The sequence below is a fragment of the Aulonocara stuartgranti genome, assembly GCF_965226115.1.
Source record: "Aulonocara stuartgranti genome assembly, chromosome: 14".
Lineage (NCBI taxonomy): Eukaryota > Metazoa > Chordata > Actinopteri > Cichliformes > Cichlidae > Aulonocara > Aulonocara stuartgranti.
The window spans coordinates 19,200,120-19,225,793 of NC_138950.1; the positions used below are offsets into that span (position 1 = coordinate 19,200,120).

Genomic DNA, 25,674 nt, shown 5'->3' on the forward strand with positions numbered 1-25,674 from the left:
ACTGGAACCGGAAGTTTTGCCTCTATCACCCCTGTCCTTGTTGATTTGCACTGGCTTCCCATCAAATACCGCATCGACTTTAAAATATTGCTGCTTACCTTCAAAATTATAAATAATACAGCACCTAGTTATCTTGTCGAACTTCTTAGACCATACACCCCTGGGAGAGCCCTCAGATCGTCAGCCCAATTACTCTTGGTTCAGCCTAGATCTCGGCTTAAAACCAGAGTTGCCCAGGCGTTTGCCCTGGTTACACCTAACCTGTGGAACAACCTTCCCATTGCTGTTCGCGTGTCTGACTCCATCCAATCATTTAAATCATGATAAAAAAAAATCGCTTATTTAACCTTGCCTTCCCAGTTAGTTAATGCGTGTATTTTATACTTAATTCCATTTTTATCTTTCTACATATGTTCGTCTAGTTAAAACCTGTGTGTTTTTTAGCAAGTTTGATTTGATATTCACTTTTATTATTGTGTAATTAGTGCCATTGACCTGTTAGCAAATTCAGTACTTTGTTAATGGTCTTAAATTTTAATGTTTTAACCTGCTGTTTTATTGTGAAGCACTTCGGTATACCGTTTTAAATTTACTATATAAATAAAGTTGTATTGTATTGTATTGCAGATATTTAATGCTACAAGTTAACATTCCTCTATGTAGTTTTCTGACAACATGACACAGTATTCGGGAGCAGTCCAGTAATAAACAATATTTTAAAGTTTGCTGAAAAAAAATAGATGTTCAATGCTATTTTTTTACAGACCTGTTGGATCTATTGTTCATTTTTAAAAAATAATTTGCTTCCTTCCTAGATATTGAAAAGTTATAAGAATATAATTAAATAAGCTGTAAAAGAAATACACTGCTGCAGTCACGTAGCTTCACCACAATCAAATACAGTTATTGCGTGGAATTGCCAAGATGCCACTGAAACAGTTGTAATGCTAACTCAATATTTAAAAATACAATAAAGACCTCACCTGTATAGAACCAGTTAAACCTTTATTTTTTTGTACTTTATGATGAAAAGGATGACATTTGAGTGATGCACTAAAAGCACGATTATAGTTTTGCCCTTCAGAGAGAATTAGTCATCAGTGATGGGGGAATACAGGAGAGGTCAATACTGCTTGTTCTCCTCCTCAAGACAAGAAAAATGATTGATGTTGAAATCCTAATCTGGCTGAGCAGATGCTGAACCACTTTGGGCCTGCAGTCCAGTCAACATGTTGGCTCAGTCTTAGTGGGTGTAATGTATGTTTATGTGTATGTATACAGTATAGAGATTATATAGAGTTTTGTGAGAGTACAGAACACTACTCTTCTTTTTTTCTTTGCCAGTGAAATTGGGCTATAATTAGTATTTAAAAGATGATGAGCACATTTCAGCAGGCTAAACCTTATTTTATTGTTAAATTGTTGATTAAATCCATTTACTTTTATATAAAAAATGTGTCTATGAAATGTTTTACCTGTGACTGAGATAAACCCATTAGATGTAGATCCAAGTGTTCCAGTTTCTGTTTTCCAACAAATGATTCATCACAATATCATAGTAATTGTGTCAAAACAATCTATTGCACATGCATATTAAATGCACAAGTGCATGCAAATCTGGCTAATTATGATACAATACCAGTATAGAAAAGTCCTGAGGCACAACAATGCAACAGATATTATTCAAAGACAAAATCAAATTATTGCAGTTTTTTCAGTGTATTATTTTGAATTCCATTCTCCTACATGTAACATATATCTTTTTACACCACATAAACCTGTGTGTTGAAATTCACCTTTTTTAAATATTACCTGAACTTACATCTGAAATATTTTGTGAAATAAAAACGGACCTGCAGTTTTTTACAGTGTTGTTTTTGGATGCGGTTGATGCCTGTCCAGTTTCAAATTTTCATATATTTGGCAGACTTTTCAAAGTATTTTTGGCTTGCCCACACTTGCTGCACATTTGCAACCCATTTATCAACCTATCTCCACCCCAGCTCCATTATTATGGTGTGTCTGATATAATCAGTGTCATATTTGCTGTCTTGCTGCTCTCTCCCATGCTTTCTATATATGCACATGGAAGGATGGGAATGTACCAGAATGGAACCATATCACAAATTATAAATTTCTGGAGCTGGAAATAGCAGTCTTCTCTAATTATGGTGGCCTTGACTGAAATGGTGTCATTGTTTTAAATTGTGCCACTTGCCGCCACTTACTTATACTGCTGTATTATTGTATAAACCTGGATGACTGAGAACCTTCACAGACATTATTGTATAAAGCACTCATTTCCATACATTGTGATTTGTTTTATGTTGTTCTTTATTCTTCCCATCAGTTACGTGTAGCACCTATCACTAATCATCCACTCAGTCTTCCCAGTATATACTGTATACTCCCTGCTGTTTCTTCATCAGTAAACAGATTGTCTTGGTACTCTCTGCAGTCAAGCTTTACAGCCGTTGAAGTTTGAATTTCTTGTGTTTTCTTTTTTATCACTTAAGATATTTCCCTGTGTATTCTAGTTTGCTCATGTGTCAAGTAATTTCTCCTTGGCTTATGAACAGTTTTTGGTTTTTACCTCTGTGCCCTGGCTAAGTTGTTTGCCTTCTGTGGATGACCCCCTGGCTAAAGACTTTGATTTCAGACCTCATTCCCAGTCTCTTAAGACCAGCAATTGGGTCCTGCATCTTGAACTACTGTATCACAAACGGTCTTACACTGAGATTTTAACAGCATTGTTTGGCTTTTTGGTTGCTTTTATTATTCTAAACTCTAGTTTTATAATTTTTCTTTTCACTATTTTTATTAGGGCTGCCCTCTAGTGGATGCATTAGTTGAAGACCCATTACACCATTCAGATTTTTATGCCACTTAGCCTCATTTCTCTGCCTTCCTCCGCCTGTAATCCTGACGGTGCTGTCAACATGCCACAATGACTGATTTACATGTTATATAAAGTAAGTTGCCATGAACATTATTGTCCTGATGACAATTATAATAATATGCTATATACTCACTGGCCAAGTAAAAATTGGTAGTACCCATTTTACCTTTAGAAATGCTTTAATTTTTCATGGTGTCGATTCAGCTAGGTGGTGGAAACATTATACAGGGATATTGACATTATAGCATCGCACTGTGCTGTAGATTTATCCATCAATGATGCAAATCTCCTTTTCCACCACATCCCAAAGTTGCTCTATTGGATTGCATTATGGTGACTGCAGAGGCCATTTCAGTGCAGTGAACTCATTGTCATGTTCAAGAAAGTAGTTTGAGATAATGTGATATTTGTGGCATTGTTATCCTGCTGGAAGCAGCTGTTAGAAGACGGATACACTATGGTCATAAAGGGATGAACATGCAACAATACTCAGGAGGGATGGAGCCACGCTTTCTTGTTGTTTTTGCCAAGTTCTGACCATACCATCCAAATGTTAAAGAAGAAATCGAGACATTTTCCTTGTCTTCCATTATGTAGAATACAGACAAATATTACACCTGCTGAATGTTATATTTAAATAAGAAAATGATAGCTCTAAAGCAAGGATGGCTCATGTTTCTCTGTCCTTGTGTCTCTACCTCGCTTGCTTGTACATCAAGTGAGGAGTTATTTTATGAGCATGTAGCAGCAGCCACTAGACTGCTTCATGAGTACTTGTTTAAGTACTTGTTTACTTGTTTATGGCTTATTACTTGTGTAATAAGCCATAAACTATGCAAATTTGTCTAAATTTCGGTGTAACAGCTCTTATGTACTCTTTCTGCCTCCTCCCTATCACTTCTGAGGGGGTCTGAACAGTAAAGGTTACAAGCTAATGAGTCAGCCTAAAAAGTAATCGCACAGCAGCAACACAGCAGCAATTTAAACTTTGGAAGAACATTAAAAAAGAGATGAAAACTCGATGAGGAAGAATTTGCAATAAATGGAAACAACTACTTCAAATAGGAAAATTGTATATACTTGAGAATTTTCAGTGTTTTCAAACTCCACAATCCAGTTAACTATATTTAATTGTTTCATATTTTAAATCTTAACATGTCTTAAGATGTTGGACATATAATTCTGACACTAATGCAAACTCTATAGCTGTACAGTGTGTATCAAGTCAAAAAGCATGATGCCATGGGGTTTGCTTATAGGCCGAGTCTACTCCACAAACTGGAAGCACTTTGAATTGTATACATGCTGGAGCATCAGTTAAAAGCAAAAAGACACAGGGGATCTGTTTCAAATCTTGTTCCCTCTTTTTGGAATCACTAACACCAGCCTCTGCATGTGAAACACTGTTGAACTGAATTCATTTCAGATTTAAAAAGCCTTAATTTGATCCTGTTGAAACCTAAAGAAAGCCTTCTAGGAAAGGGAATGAACAACTATCGGAGTGAAGGGTCCATCTAATTCAGCTGGGGGAAAAAAGCAATTTGGTGGCAACCCTAATTTTCAACCAACTGCTTTATGGTTTCTTTTGTACCTCACTTTAAAAAGCAGGTTTTAAGAAGTGCATCATACAGGAACTTCATTATAATATTCATGACTGCATGCAGCTACAATAACTCTGTGTTACATGAAAGGTCTCTTTGATTTTGAGAAAACAAACAATCCATTAGCTGTTTCAGCGGCCTGAGTGCGGTCACCGATTAGCTGGACTTTCTCCCTTCCACTTCAGTCCAGCAGAGCACTTGTTCTTCCCCATCCTTCTCTAACGTGTCTTCCCCTCGCCATCCCTTGCTACTCAATGGCTCTTAAAATGGCTATCAACACATGTCCGTCATAGTTAGATCAGCCGCAAATCCCAGATTTTCATTAAAGATAAGTAAATATATAGTTCTGCTGCATTTAGTCCTTCATATTAAGTCTGACTTCATCTGAGGAGCACAATGATCACAAACTGAAAACACATGTCTAATAAAGAGAGAAAAAGAGAGCTGAAATGAGAATTTCACGAAGGTTCCAGGCTGCTGCTTCTAATCCTCCACAGTCGGTGCTGCCAATCGACGTAGCCCAGCCAGCTGCTGCTGATGGGGCTTGATGTGAATGTGGTGGGAGTGACGGTACACTCCCATCAAGAGGCAGAAGCAGCAGCAGCCAGTGATTAATCCTCATGCTGCAGCCACTAATGATTTATTTATTTGGAAATTACAGAGCCCTGGGAGTGCTGGGCACGATTGATAACGAAACCCAAGAGCGAGGGTGGGGACGAAGGGGAGGTAGGCTCAGATATTTACCACTTCCTCCCACCTCAGTGCTTGTCAGTTCCTTTGTCGACTTATAAAATATACAGACTATGTGTGTGTGTATGTGAATCCATACACAGGGGGCCTCAAGAGGCTAATTCTCAAATTGACATCAGGGGAGATTTCCAGAAGAACACTTTTTTCAGATGCTAAACGTTGCATGGGGCTTTTCTGCTGTAGGCAGGAGTTTAGCAGTGGCACAAGATTCCTGCTGTGAAGATATTGATGTTTGATCGCAGGGTGTCTTGCTCTAAAAGTGGGTGTAGATGTTTTGTGCAAGACAGGCAATTAATACATTATTTTCATCTTTGTCTAACGCTGAAATTGAAGTGTTTATGCAGTAGTTGGACAGCAGTTTATTTACATATGCCTGCTGTCTTTGTCTGACAAAGAATGTGGTTTTGGAACCCGGGGTGGCAGATTCTGTTGAGACTTATTGTTAGTCAGACTCTTTTCATCCATGAAAGCTCATACAGCTCAAATTCAAGCTAAATGAAGTTAGCTTTAAATATTTTATACTATACTGACATGATGCTTACTGAAGCCATTGTACTATGGTACGTTGTTATAGCATAGTATATGACTATGTGAACTGGGACATGGGTGATGATGAGCTTTTTGTCATTGTGCTAAAAGCTCCAGTCTGTAAATCACCACCATGAAGCTCTGCTAACATGATTTATTTGACCTCATTAACGTTAATTGAAGTTGCTTTCCTCTTCTCACTGAACTTTATGTAAGCACTGTTGAGATGAACTCTTGAGAATACGGTTGGACTCTGATTATCATGAACACAATTATTGTGGTTGTCGTTATTGTTGCAGTATTGTTGAAATATTGTGCAAATGTTCAAAAAGCACACACTTGTACACACTCACATCTGAGTACAACTGATAATTTACAGGCCTAGCACCTGGAGCCATAAATTCCCAGCCAAGTTTGATACCAAGGCTCTAACACACACACACACACACACACACACACACACACACACACACACACACACACACACACACACACACACACACACACCCTTACCCTTCTGTGTAGCATTTCAGTATATCAAATGACCGCAAATGAGCCTTAAAAAGACTGTGACAGTAATGGCATTAAGCTCAACAAGTAACATAAACACAGGTGTTTCATAGGAGTCTACAGATTTCTCTTGCTGGAACACTTGACAACCCCCAGTGATTTTAATCTAAGCTGTCCAATGTGTTATCATTAGCATTTAGTGAACAGAGTTTGCAGACACAACATACACTGCAGAAAATCAATAACTAGAGCAGGAGAATCAAACTCATTTTACTTTGTGGGCCATATGCAGTCTAAGTTGTTCTGTAGTGTATCAGAAAGATACAATCCAATAATTGAAATGCCTAATAAGCCGGTCCCACCAGGAAAAAAAAGGAAAGCACACTTTGTTCCTCTTTCTTTTAATGTAAATAAGTTTAAGTATACATTTAATAAACCACCCATTTATAAAACTAGGGATGAATACCCTGAGAAAAATAAGTGTAATTTCAATAATGTGTCTTATTGAGAAATTCTACTGAAAGCAGCCAGGGTGGCTCTTTGGGATTACACTTTCAGGGAACAAATTACCATTACAGAAAATGAAGCAGCGGCTCATTACTCTGACTTCTGTTAATTCACAAAAAGCGTCCCGTGTTATTTACTGTGGATACACTGTGAAAAATCAGAGCATTTTATAGTAAATAGGGGGAAAAAAGCAGGAAAGATTTGTATTTGTTTTTTTGTTTTTTTTTAATCTTCTGTCACATAAATAACAAACAAGCAAAACCCACCTCCCAAAACCTAAGTTTCATTTTCTGTGAATTATTGGTTTATCTTTTGGAGTAGTAAGCCAAGCTGGCTAATTTATTAGTCAGTAACGCATAAAATTTAGAAACTAGACAAATTTATGCTCTTGTTCATTGCAATTTTCACCTTTTCCTAAACTATCAGGTGGGTTGGATTGCATATGTTGGACACTCCTGGTATAGAGGAACTGCAACTATTTACCTTTACATTACTGAAAACCCATCATTTGTCAGGAATAGGAGGAAAAAACAGAAAATTATTCCCCTTTTATCAGGTATTTTGTATTATTATGGTGCATCATTGTGAACTCCATATTTCAAAAGATATTTTAACCGACACAAGTAAAGTATTAATATTAATGTGAGAAATTAAAAGCACATGAAGGCACTCACCTCTAAGTCCATTTTGTGATTCTTATGTATTGAATGCTAGTTGATATCTAACCAGTATGACAAAACTGCATGTCATTATATTTGAAACATTTTTATCAGTATTGCTGTCACGGTCCTGGGTCTCCTGACCCAGCGTTTTTAGTTCTTTGTGATTTTCGTATTATTGTACTTGTGTGTGATTTATTCCATGGCTTCTAGTTTTGATCCCTTGCCCTTCATGTCTCCCTGTGTGCCCCTCTGTGTATCTGTGAGCCCTCGTCTCTCCTTATGTTTTATTCCATGCTTCCCCTGCCCATTATGTCTAAGTTCTCCCCGTGCTCTCTCTTCCCCCTGTGTGCCCTCTATGTATTTATGAGCCCTCGTCCCCTTTCGTGTTTATTCCATGTCTCCCCTGCCTGTTACGTTGGTGTTCTACTCGTGCTCTCTCTCCTCCTGTACTTCCTGTTTCACCTCTCCCGTCAGTGTTCAGTTCACCCCGCCCTGTCTCGTTATGATTATCAGTGTCACCTGTGTTCCCCGTGTGTTCCCACTTCCCTCGTTAACCCTCTGTGTATTTCTGTCTGCGTCTCCCTCTGTTCAGCGTGACGTCGTCCCTCATGCTGTGTGTGATTCCCCGTGTTTCCTGGTGAGCCTTATGTTAGTTTTTCCCAGTCTAGTTTTGTATCGCCTATCATCTTCTGTTACGCAATAAAGCTGCCTTTTGAGTTTATTCCCTCGTGCCTGTGAGTCCTGCATTTTGGGTCCTACTCCTGCCTGCCGCACAGCGTTCCATGACAATTGCAATATGCAAGAGATTTGTGTGTGTGTGTGTGTGTGTGTGTGTGTGTGTGTGTGTGTGTGTGTGTGTGTTTTAATAGCAAAGTCTTAATTGTATCTCATATGTTTTCTCATAAGAAGCACATTCTGGTGAGGCCATTTTGCAGATTGTAATTAGGCCTCGGGTTGAATATGAGTGGATCTTTTAGCCCACTGGCGATTGCAACAGACTGAATAGGACTAAACAGAACAGATGCCCCCTATGGCAATGTGACTCAGTTTGATTAATCCAGGGGCTTTGCTCGTTCAAAAACACAGAGGAAAAATGTCTCCCTTTACCACGGCATCATGCTTTCTGTCTATTTTCATACTCTCTGTCTATTGTTCCCTCTTCTCTTTCCAAGAATCTGCATTATTGCCCTGCTTTGAATTCTCCCATTGTCCTCCCACTCATCTTGTTCTGGATCTCTTTCTCATCACCCAACTCTCTTTCCCCCATTCACGCGGCTTCTCTTCATTACTTTTCAAATACTCTGCCCAAGAGATGAATGTATATCTCAGGATCAAGGTGTTTTCTTTTTCCTTATGGGTTTTTGTTTTTGTTTTTATTTTTTGTCACCGTACCAGTCATTGGTTTGTAATCTGCTCAATAAAAAACATGAAAGCTCCTGTAAGCATCATGAGCGAGCTGTAGTGCTTTCAGTCTGAGCCCGGTCAGTTTCTCTGTCCTCACCTTCTAATTTGACTCTCTACCTAACTTGTCTCTGGTTTTGTGAGTTTCCAAGGCAGACAGCGATTCTGAAAGCACTTTCAATCAAGTCGACTTAGCTGGTTGCATTAATGGCCTTTCGTCGGCCCTGCATCTTCTAGTGCAGATTTCATTCCGAATGGGTGTTGTTATTGCATGTAAATTGCCCTGGAGCAGTTTATGTTGTCAACAAAGAAATTATTTGGCATGTCTTCGCCAGTATATTGCTGAATCGCTTATGCTATCTTACTCACAAGCTGGCTGTAACGATTCTTGTTGTTTTCTTTCAAATTCATTTGAATTGTGATTGGATCATGTTCTTCATTTATTTGCCCCCACAACGGCGAATAGCCAGCGACAAAGATACTATTAGCACTTAAAATAAGTGTATTGCATACATATATGCATAGTAGGTGTAAAGAATCAGTGCGAGGGTCATTGACAGAAGTAAAGTGAGATCGTTAGTCACAACTCTGATCTTTTCATTATCTTCTCTCAGAGAGATTCTTGGCCATGATAATTACTGTGGAGTTCACTGTGTGGGTGTGCCATCATCAGGAACACTTATTAAAAGAGAGAGAGGACATTGATTGGCTTCAAGTCTCTGTCAGTGTCACATTTAATTGAGTACTGCAGGGAATGCATAACTGAGAAAATAAACACTCCATTAATGGCCACACACACACACACACAGACACACACACACGCACGCACACACACACACACACACACACACACACACACACACACACACACACACACGTACTATGGTCAGATTAAAAAGTGCTGTGTTTGGCATCACCTGCAGAATACTGAAATAGTTAATTAACGGGCTCAATATATACCGGACATACGACAATAAGAAAAACCGTGTAATGTATCTTGAGATCAGTTGGTGCTCCAGTATACTTCACTATTAGCTGCAACAAAACTATAAGCTGAAAAACAAGAATCATCTACATGTCATATGTACATATCTATGATTTATTGTTAGAATTACGAATGAGATGCGAAATTATTTATGTCAGGCAAGAACAAGAAACAAGAAATCTTCTTCTTGCTCCCTTTAGGGGTCTCCACAGCAGCTTGTCTGCCTCTGTCTCACTCTATCCCTAGCTTCCTTTTCTGTCACACCAGCCCTCTGCATGTCCTCCCTCATGAACCTTCTCTTTGGTCTTCCTCTTTTCTTCCTGCCTGGCAGCACCACATTCAAAATCCTTTGTCCAGTATATCCAGTCTCCCTTCTCTGCATATGCCCAAACCATTACCATTGCTTTGCCTTTAATCCTATCCATACTGGTCAGACAGAAACAGAAATAGCACATTTCAAATAGTAAAACATCTGTAGTAGGAGCAATGATCATTAATGACCGAGTCTCCAAAGTGGTGCAGACATCTTGCCTGGATGTAAACTGCTTGTGCTTTCAGGGATTTTTTTTGGATTGCATTCCCTTCACCCCCAGACATCAATGCTGTCATGGTCCTGGGTCGGTGACCCAGCGCTTTTAGTTTATCATTTTCTAGATGATTGTTTAAGTTCTGTGTTATTTTCGATCTGCCTCTGAGTCTGCGTCTGTATCTGTCTGTCTATGGTGTCTCCCCATCTGTTTGTGAATCTGTCTGTTTAGTTCAATGTCTTGTCTGGTTCCATGTATCTGAGTTTCCTGTTTTATTGTGAAGGTCCGCGTCGTATGTGAGTGTGATCAGTTTACGTTTCCCCTGTCCCGTCAGCCCAGATTCCTCCCAGCTGTGTTGCCCTCCTGTCTCTCATCCCCTGATTACTGGTGTGTGTATTTAAGCCCTGTGTGTTCTCCTGCCTGTTGCCGGTTCGTCTGTGTTCCTCCGTGTCAGTCTGTGTAACTCTGTGTCAGTCTGTGTAACTCTGTGTCAGTCTGTTACCCTGTGTTCCACGGTGTCCTGTTCCTCGTCTGCGTCTCTCTGCTATTCATCATCCGTTGTCATATGCTCCCAGGTCTGTTATTTTAGTTCTCCCAGTTTAGGTGTCTTTAGTTGTTTGTTATGCCCCACTGTTTGTTTGCCACTACACCTCTGTAAATAAAACCACCGGTATCTCATCCACTGCCTGCATCTTGGGTCCTCCTTCTAAATCCACACGGCTCGCCTCGGCAGCCGTGACAGTACGAACCGGCCAACATGGACCCAGCAGCATTCGCACCTACCCAGGAGTTTCGGGAGGAGGTAACCGACACGGTCGCAAGGTTGGTAAACCTGTGGCTCGAGCAGGAGGAAGAAGAGTTCCACCGCGCTGTAGAAGCCAGGCTACAGCAGCTACTCTCTGCACACTCCTGGCTGCTAGACTCGCTTCACCCGCTGGCACGGGACTTCCTCCTTCATGAGCTGCACCTTCGCCCTCCAGCCGCTACCGCTTCCCAACCCAGCCTGGCGGTGAAGATTTTGCCCGGCCTGGCGGTGAAGATTTTGCCCGGCCCGCCGGAGGTTTTGCCCGGCCCGCCGGAGGCTTTGCCCGGCCCGCCGGAGGTCTTGCCCGGCCCGCCGGAGGTTTTGCCCGGGAGGAAGCGACGATCGCGCCGTCGGCGCGTCGCCCCACAGCCGGAGAGTAGGACTTCGGAACTGCCGGCTGTGGTGAGTGGAAAAGACACTCCGTCTGTTTCGCCAGCTCGAATGACTGTTTATTCCGGGGCTGTGTTTGTTGAGCCAGCTGCCCAGCAGGTAGCTCAGTTAGCCGCCCGGCCGGAAGCCCAGTCGCCACCTCCGCCACATTCAGCCTCACAATCCATAGCTCAATTACAGTCACAGCCAGACTTATTACAAACCCTGTTACAATCCATGGCCCAGTCAGTAGCCCGGTTAGCAGAAGAATCATTAGCTTTATCCTCAGTTCAGCCTCCTGTTCAGCAGTCACCAGCCCTGCATCCTGTGTCAGTTGCTCCACCACCTGTTCAGCCATCACCTTCACCTACTCCTCCTGTACAGCAAGCCATGTCAGTCCAACCCATAACGGACAGTTCAACAACTCCGTACTCTAAGCAGAGAGACAAACCCAAGAACAATGTCAACATTCCTCAAAGGCTGGCCAGTTCTGAGACTGAGATGCACTCCAGGGCCTCCCCAGAGGCTGGGTTTCAGCCCCCATCAGACTCTGGACCCCTGGAGTTTAAGAAGCCAGCTGAGGACTGCACAGAGCTGTCGCTGTCTGAGTAGGGTCAATGCTCTGCGCAGCTGCAGGCCGCTATGTGTTTGCCAGAGGCCCGTGTGCCTGCTGGTCCTGTTCTGTCCCTGCCAGAGGCCCGTGTGCCTGCTGGTCCTGTTCTGTCCCTGCCAGAGGCCCGTGTGCCTGCTGGTCCTGTTGCGTTCCTGCCAGAGGCCCGTGTGCCTGCTGGTCCTGTTGCGTTCCTGCCAGAGGTCTCCGCACCTGCTGGTTCTGTTGCGTTCCTGCCAGAAGTCTCCGCACCTGCTGGTTCTGTTCTGTGTGTGCCAGGGGCTCCAGTGCCCACTGGTTCTGAGACTGTTTTTGCTGGGGGGCCCGAGGAGCCCGTCCAGCCATCTGCCTCGTCAGCTGGGGGGCCCGAGGAGCCCATCCAGCCACCAGCTGCTCCACCAGCAGCCTCATCCACGCTTGCAGCAGCAGTTTCATCCATGCCGCCACCTGCTGCAGCGCCTCCGTCTGCATCCTCCACGCCGTCGCCTGGTCCGGATTCAGCATCCTCAGCGTCGCCTGGTCCAGCGCATGCTTCAGCTTCATCCGCTTCACCTGGTCCAGCCACTGCTTCATCCTCGCCTGGTCCAGCCTCCGTGTCTTCATCCTCGCCTGGTCCAGCCTCCGTGTCTTCATCCTCGCCTGGTCCAGCCTCCGCATCACCTGCAGTGGCCTCCTCTTCAGCTTCCTCATCAGCTGCTTTGCCTGGTCCAGCTTCAGCATCCTCATCAGCTGCTTTGCCTGGTCCAGCTTCAGCATCCTCATCAGCTGCTTTGCCTGGTCCAGCTTCAGCATCCTCATCAGCTGCTTTGCCTGGTCCGGCCTCCGCTTCTGCTTCAGCCTCGCCTGGTCCGGCCTCTGCTTCTGCTTCAGCCTCGCCTGGTCCGGCTTCTGCTTCAGCCTCGCCTGGTCCGGCCTCTGCTTCTGCTTCAGCCTCGCCTGGTCCGGCTTCTGCTTCAGCCTCGCCTGGTCCGGCCTCTGCTTCTGCTTCAGCCTCGCCTGGTCCGGCCTCTGCTTCAGCCTCGCCTGGTCCGGCCTCTGCTTCTGCTTCAGCCTCGCCTGGTCCGGCCTCCGCATCCTCATCAGCCTCGCCTGGTCCGGCCTCTGCTTCTGCTTCAGCCTCGCCTGGTCCGGCCTCCGCATCCTCATCAGCCTCGCCTGGTCCAGCCTCCGCATCCTCATCAGCCTCGTCTGGTCCAGCCTCAGCTTGCGCCTCGTCTGGTCCAGCCTCAGCTTGCGCCTCGTCTGGTCCAGCCTCAGCTTGCGCCTCGCCTGGGGCTGCAGGGGCCACGCAGCCTTCAGGTCCCCTACTACCACCTCCACATCGTCGGTCATCTGCCAGGCCGCTTGTTGGGCATCTCCGCCACCGTGGACGCCCTCCTGAACGCCGCCACTGCCTTCCGCGTGGCCGGCCTCCGGACTTGTTTCCACGCCGCCGTTGCCGTCCGCACGGTCGGCCCTCAGAACTGTTTCCACGCCGCCGTTGCCGTCCGCACGGTCGGCCCCCAGAACTGTTTCCGCGCCACTGCCTACTGCGTGGCCGGCATCCGGACCTGCCCCGTTGCCATTCGCGTGGTCGGCCTCCTGAACTTGACTATCTGGGCCTTTTTGGACTCTGTCCCTCCGTCCTGGGCCCCCTCCGCCCGCCCTGGTCGGGTTGTTTTCTGTTTTGTTTTGGTCCGTTTTTTCGTTTCTGCTGGGCTGTCTGGTGCCAGCCCTTGAGGGGGGGGTACTGTCATGGTCCTGGGTCGGTGACCCAGCGCTTTTAGTTTATCATTTTCTAGATGATTGTTTAAGTTCTGTGTTATTTTCGATCTGCCTCTGAGTCTGCGTCTGTATCTGTCTGTCTATGGTGTCTCCCCATCTGTTTGTGAATCTGTCTGTTTAGTTCAATGTCTTGTCTGGTTCCATGTATCTGAGTTTCCTGTTTTATTGTGAAGGTCCGCGTCGTATGTGAGTGTGATCAGTTTACGTTTCCCCTGTCCCGTCAGCCCAGATTCCTCCCAGCTGTGTTGCCCTCCTGTCTCTCATTCCCTGATTACTGGTGTGTGTATTTAAGCCCTGTGTGTTCTCCTGCCTGTTGCCGGTTCGTCTGTGTTCCTCCGTGTCAGTCTGTGTAACTCTGTGTCAGTCTGTTACCCTGTGTTCCACGGTGTCCTGTTCCTCGTCTGCGTCTCTCTGCTATTCATCATCCGTTGTCATATGCTCCCAGGTCTGTTATTTTAGTTCTCCCAGTTTAGGTGTCTTTAGTTGTTTGTTATGCCCCACTGTTTGTTTGCCACTACACCTCTGTAAATAAAACCACCGGTATCTCATCCACTGCCTGCATCTTGGGTCCTCCTTCTAAATCCACACGGCTCGCCTCGGCAGCCGTGACAAATGCAAAGAAGAGAAATGTAATATGCCATGTGTGCTTGCTGCTTAGTAACTTTCAAAGCTTTTTGGTGCTGCAGCTTGTTCTTGCTCTTTGTCAGTGTCTATATTCTATGGTTCTGACATGCTGAAGTTAACCTTAGTTAGATGGCAATAGACACACAGTTGATTCAGTCACCTGCCTCATATGTTTTAAAAGCACGTGACCTTATCCAAACAGTTTCCAAGGATGGCTTATGTGCAATAAACCACCCTTTAGATTCGCATTTGTGATTCAGTATTGGTTTTTGGCCTTGTTCCTTGTGTACAAAGATTTCTCCAGATCATCTATCTTTCAATAATACTTTGTAAATCCACAAATTTGCAGTTACAGAAACGTCATTCATAAATAGTTGAACTATTTACCCTCACAGTCTTTCACAGAACTGTGAACTTCTCCCAGTTTTTACCTCTGAAAGATATCTCAAGGATGCTCTCTTACACTCAATCAATTTGTCTTTTGCGTCGCTGTCTCAACTTTTTTGAAATGTGTTGCATCAAATATGACTTACTTTCTGCTACTGAATGAAACTTATTAAGATGAATCCTTTAATGGGTATACACTATGTGGAGAATATAAATTATCATTCCTGTCAGATGATCAATTGCATCACCTCTCCGGTCTGTCCAAGAGACTGCCATGATTGGACACGATACTCTGAACCAGCCAGGCCTGCTGACACTGTCCTCTTACTTTTGAAGCCAGATGTGAAGAGGAAGTGGGGTCACTGGATCCAAATCATGTGATCCTTATCTGAAGATGCAATGATCTGCTTAATGATCCCTAAAAGTGAATCGAGCTTGGTTTGTAACAGTGTGTGCACCCGTAAGCATGATTGGCTTAGTTTCTGCAGGCCACTGAGTACCATGGCCTTTGTGTTTTCTGCACAGAAACACGGAGACTAAAGATAGCCAAGTCTAATTCTCCTTTAGCTTTTAGTGAGAGCCTTTGCTTTGTGCCTTTATACATCTGCATCCCCAGCTGTCTGACTCAGCTTGCGTGATGCTCTCTGCTGTCGCAAGTCTTTGACCTGACCTCTCACTTCCCCCCATGTCACCATAATTACTTACATACCTCAGTCCTCATTCTTTTTCTGTTTTATTTCAACCTCACTGACTTCCCTGACTTGTCTTACCTTAGTTTTTTCTTAATGGCGCTGTTCTTTCCAGCTGTTCTGTCACCCTCACCCTATTAGATGCTTCACCCATGCTCTCCCTTCAGACTCATTATCAGAAGATCCCTGCCTTTTGCAGTTGGGTTTAGACATCAACACGGGGTGCTGGCAAAAGTACAAAGTCGTTAGGGCAGAATAATCACACTGCAATAATAAAAAAAGAGAGGCGAGGACAGCCCTTCATTTGATTACACCATTGTTATTAATTAACGCTGTTGAGAGGCTCTTCTATCCCACAATGGTGTTGCATATGTGTAAAGAAAGAGAGGAAAACAAGTGAGAAAGAAGAGAGGCCACACTAAGATTTGTTCTCTTTGACAAGAAAGGCTGTGAATAAAGATGACTGGCCCATCTATCAGGCTCCAAATAAAGAGAGCTGTTTTACTGTTTAATGGCCACTTCACTGTGCTTCTATCACGCAAATGAGTCCAGCTGACATTTCCTCCTAAATTCCATTTAACACCAGCTCGCCTTATCTCCATATGGGGTTTCAAGGCAATAATTATTGTTTGCATGTTGTAACTGCTGCCTAAAGAGGGGTGTCACAAGTCGGTTGATCTGAAACACTTGTGATTTACATGTGGAAAATACAAAGTTCTTCGCCATCCCTTTCCTCCCTGTAAACACTGGTTCTTTGTGATGAGTTTGTGTTCATTTTTATTGCATTTACAGTCCCTTAAGGGTTTTCCAGTTCTTAACCTATTTATCCAGAGCAGGAATGCTGAGCACAAATGTCTAATTAAGAAATGAATTGTACCACTCTTTAGGAGCGGAGGTTCTCTCATCATCATCGCTTTTAATTCTTTCACCTTGCCTTAGGTTTACTGCATAATACAGGAGTGTGCAGGAGGCAGTAGTAGAATATGTTGCTTAGACATTTTTCAGAGCGCTTGTTACAATAAATTTTGCATGAGTCTAGTATCGCATGTGCACTCTGGCTCTTGGCCCAGGACAAGCGGATCATTCCGTGATGCTTAAATGAACTGAGCAACATTGGAATTCGTGTAAATTTTAATGAATAAATCCTCTTGGCTTATGTTTGTCAGCACTCTCCATTACCCAAATGTAAACATACCATCATTTTTTTTTGTATTCTGATGAAGAATAAGTTGCAGCTGTCGCCTCTAGCAGAAAACTTTGCTATTTTTCTGCTTTGTTTACGTGTACAAAGAATGATTTCCTCCCTAAAAGACTGTTTTGTCATGAATTTTTTCTACTTTTATAAAACAATAGCACATGCCCATGCTACAGTATTGTTTGGACTGTTTGTGCTATTGGAAAATGAATCTAGTTAATCACATTGAAAAGGCTAAAACATAGGAGTGGTAGATCTTGTTAATATGGCAAAAATGGGTTGTTTTAGCCCATCGCTAAGTGGTTGCCAGGCATGTATAATTTAGCTTTATATTCCATAAATGAAATGTTGTGCTGTTGTGAAATGAAAATGATAGAAACCTTTCATAAGGTGTTGTAGCTGCATAAAGGCAAAAAAAAAGTCACTTTAGCCTATTGCTAGGTGGTTGCCAGGCAACATGATGGCGTTGTCTTCTTGCATAATTTAGCTTAAATGATACTATCGTGACATAAAAATGATACAATACCTTTCTAAGGTGTTATAGATGCACAAATGCCCAAAATGGTTCATTTTAATCTGTTGATAGCTGGTTGCTAGGCAACACGATGACAGCATAATATCTAGATATAGATAAAAACCTTCATGAGGCCTAAGATGTACCTGTGCCAAGACTGGCTTCTCAAGTCCGTGTGCAGTGAAAATGGGCAACGTTAAGTGCTTCCATTAAAAAATACCTTTTAGTGATTGTTTGATTAATGATCAATCCAGTGGTGAAGGTTAGTTAGACAGAATTGTTAAAACGAATTACTAATTAGCTGCAGTGTAGCCTGATAGATTATCATTTCTTAGCTGAACAAAAATAACAGCTGAGATAGTAAAGATAAATGTCTTCAGCTCCAAAAGTCATCAAACATCTGGAGATTTCATTTTCCATTATGATGATTCAGACTCATTTGATGTTTTAAGTACACAAAGCTCATAGAAGCTTAATCAGATGTCATTAAGGTAGCTTTCATCTGGAGATGGAAGGGAGAGGTGAGTTTTCACTTTTGTCTAAAAGCAGCACATTTGCTTAGTCACACTCACACACAAACACAAACACATGCACAAAATCCAATGTTTAAGAGTCTTATTTTAATAACATATTAGCACTAACCCAGTTGTTTATTAATAATTGTTGTAGTTAAACCAGAAAAAAATTCTGGTGGGACTGAACATGTTTTTCGCGTTTACATGAATTAAAACCAGATTTGTGGGTTAAAAAAAGAAATCGCAGACTTATTGACCTGAGCAATCATTTGAACGCTCTTGTGTTCAAAGTAAAAGGTCAGGCATATTTCTCCTGGATAAAGAAGAGATCATTAAAATGCATTTTTATTTATCTTAACTGACATATTTGACCTTATAAAATGTATAAAATGAAATACACTAATAGGAGCTGAGAAAAAAAACCATCAGAATCACTCCATTTTTCACACTGCACTCGTAGTGTTTATTTTGGACTTGCACACACATTTCACACTGAACGTATTCATTCATTGTGTCGTTTATCAGCACAGATATACACACACGGGCACATAATCACAGTTTCGTACTAATTGTTTCTATAGAGCTTGTTGACATTCACGCAGTCACGTTATTCCAATCGAGAGCTGACAGAGGCCTCAGGATATCACAAAACATAGAAGTATGTGTGTGTGAGACCTGTGTGTGGACATCAGCATCTCCCCTTATCTCTTTCTTTGTGCTGGTCTGCATTAATAAGATAATTGCCGTTAGCACGTAATTGCAATGTTAACTACGGCCAGACTGCGCCTGGACTACAAACAGATCGATTAAGTGTAATCCAATTCCTCGTCCTTATTAATGGCTGCAATATCACCTCATGCATTTCATCCCACAAAAGCAAGGATAACTGCAAAAGAGGGGGAAGAATGGATTACAGGCTGAGGCATTGGCTGTCCTCATCTTGACATGCTGTCCTCTGTCTTTAGGGCCTGATTAGATAAAACACTTTTTAAACTCCACAGTGTCAAGATGGGTGTGTTCACCTACCTTTTTGACTCTGTTGCTATCTACAGGTTGGTTTAGTAGACTTCTGAATATTACTTTGGCTTCACACTGGAAGATCAGGCAGGTAGGGCATGGATAAATAACAGTGGGTGATTTTTATGCATTTATATGGTGTGTTAATTGAGATGCTTGACATTTAAAAATCTCAGGGCTGCATCAATGCATACTGCAGACTTGTTAAAATGTGCTGTAATCTTTGTTTGTGTCCTTTCTATTATGTGTTTTTGTATATATCGAATACATTCACTACCACTTTCTTTGGTTACACCTATTCAGCCACACTTTAATGCAAATATCTAGTCAGGCAGTCAAATGGCAGCAGGGCAGAAGTTCAAACCAAGCATCAAAATGGGGAAAGAAAGGATGTAAGTGATTTTGGATGTTCCATGATTGTTGGTTGTTACAGGTGGGCTTTTCTGAGTATTTCAGATCTACTGGGATTTTCCCTCTGTTTTATCAAGGGTTTACAGAGAATGGTCTGTGAAATAGAAATTATCCAGTGAGCGGCAGTTTTCTGGGTGAAAATGTCTTGAGGTCACGAATGGCCAGACTGCTGTGATTTGATAGGAATGGAACAGTAACTCAAATAACCAGTAAATTAAACCAACGTATGGAGAAAAGCCTCTCTTGAACCTTGAAGCGGTTGTCCTACAGCAGCAGAAGACCACGCTGGGTCACACTCCTGTCAGCTAAGAAAAGAAAAACAAGGCCACAATTCACATAAGTTCACCAAAATTGTACAACAGAAGACTGGGGAGAAAATGCTTGTACTTGTCAAAAATAAAGGTTTTCAAAACCTGAACTGAGAAACTGAGCACATCACCCCGTTTACCTGCCTCCAGGTCTCGCATGTAGTTATAAAGAAAACAAATGAAATAAAAATTTTTGTAAACAAGAGTTTACATGAGTTATTATACAACCAGGTGCTTTGTCTTTGTGAATGAAAGGTTGAACAATGCTTGGATTTACAAGCTCAGTGTTAGACGTTAGTTAAATCTTGTGATTTGTTCTTACTTTTCACAGTGGATTTTTCTCGGTGCCCACAAACTGATAATCTGTGTATCCTGATAGATAATTGTGTTTTTCTTACTGAGCAGACTTTGAGATGAATGATTTATTTGACAAAGGCTTCCCGGTGTTGTTGCCCAATGCATCATGGCAGATACCAAAAAAAAAAAACAAAAAAAAACTGAGCACACAGTATTTGCAGTAGCATCCCTCCTCCATCGCTTACAAGAGGGTAGCAGCAGGTTTGTACATGTCCCAGCGGCCCCCATCTCTAACTGTACTCTAGCTCATTCATAACTCATCTGCAGTGGTGACACTTTGATTAATGCGCCCAGACACCAGCAAGCTGCCGATGCCAGGCAACAGCAATGCACAGTCTATTTAACAAACAGCAAGAACTGTCCATGTCACCTTGTATCAGCCCACAGGCTCCAGTTCACCTAGGATGGTTGGCCTGTAGCGTTGTTACTTTGAATGAAACCGCTCTGACTGGAGTCATTATGGGTAGTTTGTGTTTTTGTTTTTTTCCCCCCACTCCCCGTGCAGTAGAAATCCTCAAAAGCTCGTATTTTGAGTATGACTTGATGTCTAATCGTTACCCAAAACTGTAGAGAAATTGAGTTTGGAAGGGGGCAATAAAAGTTGGCGCCTTTGCAGCTTCTCTGAACGCTATAATGTAGTACTAATGAGAACTGTGAGTCTTTAATGATATAATTGAATTCGGCTCAAAGGTTTGAATGACTTTGGATGATCACTTTACAGTGTAGCTCGGTGGAGTGAACGGCACTTGTTTTCGCTGTTTTTTTCTCAACACGCCACAGAGCCTCATTGAGCAACTGGCACACATGCAGACTGCTCTCTTTACTGCCATTAACCACATACCTGGGGTGCTTGGCCGCAGTAATGATGCTTGACTCCCGCACCCACAGACTAGCTTCCAGTGTCAACCATCAATCTGCCCAACAAGAGTTCAGGTATATTGGCTGTAGACAAATCAGCTGCCCGTTTTATTCAATTACACCTTACTTTAGGCTTTTTTTTTTTTGAGTGCACCGTATTTACTGCATGTGTGAAACGGTTGTTGATTTGGCAGAGGGTTAGCTTAGTCACCTTACTGTTGGTAAACAGTGAGTGGGTGAGATCTATCACTGAAATGGGTAACAAATACTGATAATGGAAGCCCTTGGCAGTAAATAGGTAGAAAATGAAGAGACGGGCAGGGCTTACGGAGATCTTTTGTTCATCCCCTCAAAATTCTGCTGAGATTGTGCTTAAGTCATATCCTCACCTCATTTCTTTGAGATGATTGGATCAGGGTGGTTGGGTGCAGCTGTCAGCACCTGACATGATTGAAAAGTAAAGTGACCCAGCCTTTCATACTGAATAAAGTAAATTGCGTTTAATAACTTCATTCCTATAACTGTCAAAATTCACTTCATCATTCTGTTTTCACGGCTCCGTCGCTAGCGCTCTATTTCTTTGACAGCAGCGATCGATTTTATGTTACATTTAAAAGAAGGGAGTTCTACACCCATTTTTGTGCCCGTCAAATTACTCTGTAGTGTTCTGTAGGCATGATCAATTCACAGACCTGTTGTAAAGTGTCATGAAACAAGTGTAGATATAAAAATAAAAGACTCTGGCAGGTAATAAATAGGATTCAAACTGAAAGATTGAAGCGCACACGCATTTACAGTGTTTGTGTGAAGTTTCACAGGTCCTGACACTGTCCATCCCTGTCAGACTGGAAATATATTCATCTCCTGAGAACTGCGATATGCCTGTGAATTCTTTTTAGACTGAAGGAGGAAAACTGTGTGAATGCTGAAAGCAATGCCTTAGCACGAAATATTACATGTGGCAGGGCAATTTCCATCCCAAGCAGGAGCAGCTCCTCTAGTCCAGCGTTTAATTTTCACATGTGATTGCAAAAGATTTTTCTGAGAGCAACTTGGTACTCAGACTCTTTCAGATTAGCTTCAGTGAAATTGGCACCTTTCCCATAAATAATGTGGTAAATATGCAACACTCACTCCAGTTATACTTATCTAAGTAATTTGAAACCATCTCCACGGCCATCATGGCCGACATTTCGTCTGTGGATCGAAGACGAGAAAGTAAACACCTCCGGAATCCGGGTTGCTGACTGCTTAAACACTCGTATCAGGAGTGCTGGATTTTCATGTCATAAGCGGTGTTCTCACGAGAGGTGAACGTTGTTATATAAATGTCCTAGCCATCTGTACGCCACCAACAGCCACCCTGCAGTATGGCCCAGTTGCATTCCTTCATTTGGCCGTTCCTTCTTCTTTTTGCTCTGACAGAAACAGGAAACAAGGCTCTGGGAAGTGAAGCTGCACAAAACCCACGACAGCATCTCATTATCCACTAAATAGCACCAGATTAATTACAAAGACAATGACAGATGGCTTGTTCCTGGATCACTGAGATGGGACCCAGGGGAGAGACTGAAACATGCAGGTACAGAGAAGTGGTTCCACAGCAGCCACACACATGTAGTGGATAGATGGATAGATTCTCGCATAGTCCATTTATTTCATATAAAGTGAGCATTTTTAAACCTTTTTTAATATTATGACAATTCCAGTATCCAGTACCCATTATTAGAATTCAAATTATTAGAATTACTAGAATTTTTATATATCAATCAAAAAAAGGATTTGCAATGCAAAAATGTCCGGCTTCTGCAAAGAATGTTAAATTTACATTCCATTACTACCAATTACTGCATTAGTGCAGCATGACATGGAGGCAGTGAGCTTGTGGCGCTGCTGAGGTGTCACTACAGCCAGAGTTGTTTTGATAGCAGCCTTCAAGTCGTCTGTATGTGTTTTTTCATCTTCCTCTTGACAGTACTCTGCAGATTCTCTGAGGGCTTCAGGTCAGGCAAGTTGGCTGCCCAATCAGATGCACTGATAAGATGGTCAGAGAACCATTCGGTAGTAGTTTTGGCACTGTGGACAGGTGCTGAAGCCTGCTGGAAGAGAAAATTGGCATCTTGATGAAGCTTGTCAGCAGATGGAAGAGTAAAGCCCTCTGAAATCTCCTGGTAGATGGCTGCATTGACTCGAGACTTAATAGAACACAGTGGATCAACCAACACCGGCAGGGGACACAACTCCCTAAATCATCACAGGCTGCAGAAACTTTAAACACTTTAGGTTATGTTTCCCTCCACCTTTCCTCCAGAATCAGGGACCTTAACTTACTAATGAAATGCAAAAATACTTTGGCCCACTGATCAGCAGTCTACTTCTTTTTGTCCTTAGCCCAGGTATGATATTTTTGACATTGTCCTTGGTTTAGGAGGGGTTTGATATTAGGAATGCAACAGTTGTAGTGGTGCATGCTGGCTCTTGATGCTCTGACATCAGCCACACTTCACTCCTAAGTTGTTGAATAAACTTTTCTTGACAGTCCTCTTTGCTGCTTATGCACCTTTCGCTACCTCACTTTTTCCTTACAGTCAACTTTCCATTGATATGCATCAATACAGCACTCTATGAACAGGCAGCCTTCTCAGTAGTGACCCTCTGTGGATGATTGTTATCTGGATAGCTGTCCAGTCAGCAGCCTTCCCCATGATTGTGGTTGGATTAAAATGAGATATAAACAGTATACTGTACTGTTGAAAAGCAGTATCTCAGTCACTCACTAATCAGGACAACTTGGAGTAAAGTTAAAGTTCATTATTTTGATTCTGTTCTTTACTTTTCCCCTTTTTTCTCATTCCTTCTAATTACTTGAACTAACAGATATTTGCGTAACCTGTCGCTCTTTTGTGGTTCCTGTTTTCGTCTCAGTTTTTATTATTTGAAGCATATTCTGATCTTTCCTTGTCAGAGAAGGATCAAGCCAGAGCGAATGAGCCAATTCAGTTTTCTAATGAATTTTAGTTATGAGAACACAAAAAAAGGAAATTACAAATAATGTAAAACAATACTGTGCTTAAAAAAAGCAGTTGATCGATATATAATCCTGCCGAGGTATTTTTATATTTTAGAGCTTTTCGGAAAATCGTGTTACACTGCGGCGACCTGTAAAGGTCAGCTCTCTGGTAGTGTTTCGACTACACAAAAGAGGAGAAACATGATTTACTTACTTATTTTTTCTCCTCTTTCATTGACTTCTTGTAGCACCTGTTTCAACAGTTCTCGGCTCTGATCCTCCGCTTGTATGTGGTGCTCTGTCCTGCTGAACAATTTCCTGCAGGAGTACTGAATTTCAGACTCGCGCAGTTCTGCTTTTATTCACCTGCCGGAGAATACTTGCCAAAAAAGCGGTGTAGGATAAAAGACGACAAAAACAGAACTGTTTCACAAAATGTTTTACTGAGAACATTAAAAAAATTTGTGAAAATCTTACATCAAAACTTGCGTTGAAAGCATTTCCCTTGTTTTTCCGCTATTAAACATTGAGGTTGTGCATCCTGTTCATGAACCTAAACACATCTAGTATTTTGGGTGTTCGAGATTAGACACCCTTTCCTAAGCTATCCAGTCGGATTTTAACAACTACAACTGTCAAACAGATATAGTGGAGTAAAAGATACACAACATCTCACGTGAAATGTCAAAAATAGTCAAATCTGACACAACTTTAATCTTGTCTAACAAATTTTCTAAAGTCAAAGCATATTCAAGCATTAGAAGTAAATCCTGCGGCTTAAGAATTTCTATCTTTTTTTTAAAAAAAAGATGAATTTTAATCAGTGATTAAAGATGAAGAGAGAATGCATTTCTGACAGCAACTTAAGGAGACACCTGAATTGTTGTCGGTGGTTCCCCCTTTAATGTTAATTTATACCTCAGTGAAAGCAGTTACCTTAGAGTGGACTGTTTATAAAGTATTAATAACCAGCTTGCCCTTGAGTAGAACAATAACATAATCATGCATCAATATTTTTCAAAGGTAAAGTTACAGCTCTAATGAAGATTTTCTTCCAACCAGCTGTTTTTTAAATATTTAAGTATGCACAGTATTAGTGCACTGTTTTCCTGTAACCAGCAATTGTCCATTCCCTGGGCATCTTTTTTTTGTTTGATGTGCAAACAAACACAATTAAAATTAACATAACACTCATTTTACTGCAAACACTCACTGCACTGTGGCTGCCATATTTTTGTCCAAGTGTAAAATCCAGAAGTCACGGTGCAGATTAACTTGTAAAATGTCATTATCCTTGGGGATTATTTCAGTGTGGTTACTTCGATTTAATTTTATAGTATTGCTTACTTTGTTTGGTCTCCACACCATGATGTAGAATTATTTGGCAACATAAATAGGGATAGGAGATGATCGAGGGTTTGAGGACAGAGAACTTTTTTCAGTGGCATTTTTGATCTGTTTACAGTTTTTCTGAATTGCTAAAACACTAAACTTTCTTCTCTAAACCAAAGTCTCAGTGGCCTAAATGTTTTTTTTTTTTTCGAATCAAGCACTCTTCTTGTTAAATTGAAGCGCCACAGATTTTGTTTTCATCTGCGCACCCCCCAGCTTGTTCTGTCTGTCTCTTTCAGTCTTTATCTCTGTTACCTGCTGCTTGAAGGTGAAATGCAGACTTTATTAGATAAAAGTGTGTATTGACTTTAACCAGTTCAAGCAGTAGGTGTTTAAACCTGTCCATTTAAATACTTCATTTCTCAGGGGAGCAAGAGTACTTTCCAAAGCAATGACACTGATTTTTTACATACACTAGATTTGGTTCTCACACCTGATTCAATTGGCTACAGATTCTCGTTAGACCACTGGGAATTTCA

The 25,674-nt window shown here is 42.0% G+C and overlaps 2 protein-coding genes across 3 annotated transcripts in view; both read left to right on the forward strand.

The window, feature by feature from the left end:
- The window catches only part of grik4 (glutamate receptor, ionotropic, kainate 4), a 384,934-nt gene that overhangs the window by 60,215 nt on the left and 299,045 nt on the right, over nt 1-25,674 (forward strand). The gene's annotated exons all lie outside the window — the stretch shown is intronic.
- On the forward strand, nt 10,453-12,181 carry LOC309687037 (uncharacterized protein). Its single transcript, XM_082501703.1, has 2 exons — nt 10,453-11,430; nt 11,494-12,181. Exons 1-2 carry the CDS (start codon nt 11,128-11,130, stop codon nt 12,154-12,156), a joined length of 966 nt encoding a protein of 321 aa, XP_082357829.1. The 5' UTR covers nt 10,453-11,127; the 3' UTR covers nt 12,157-12,181.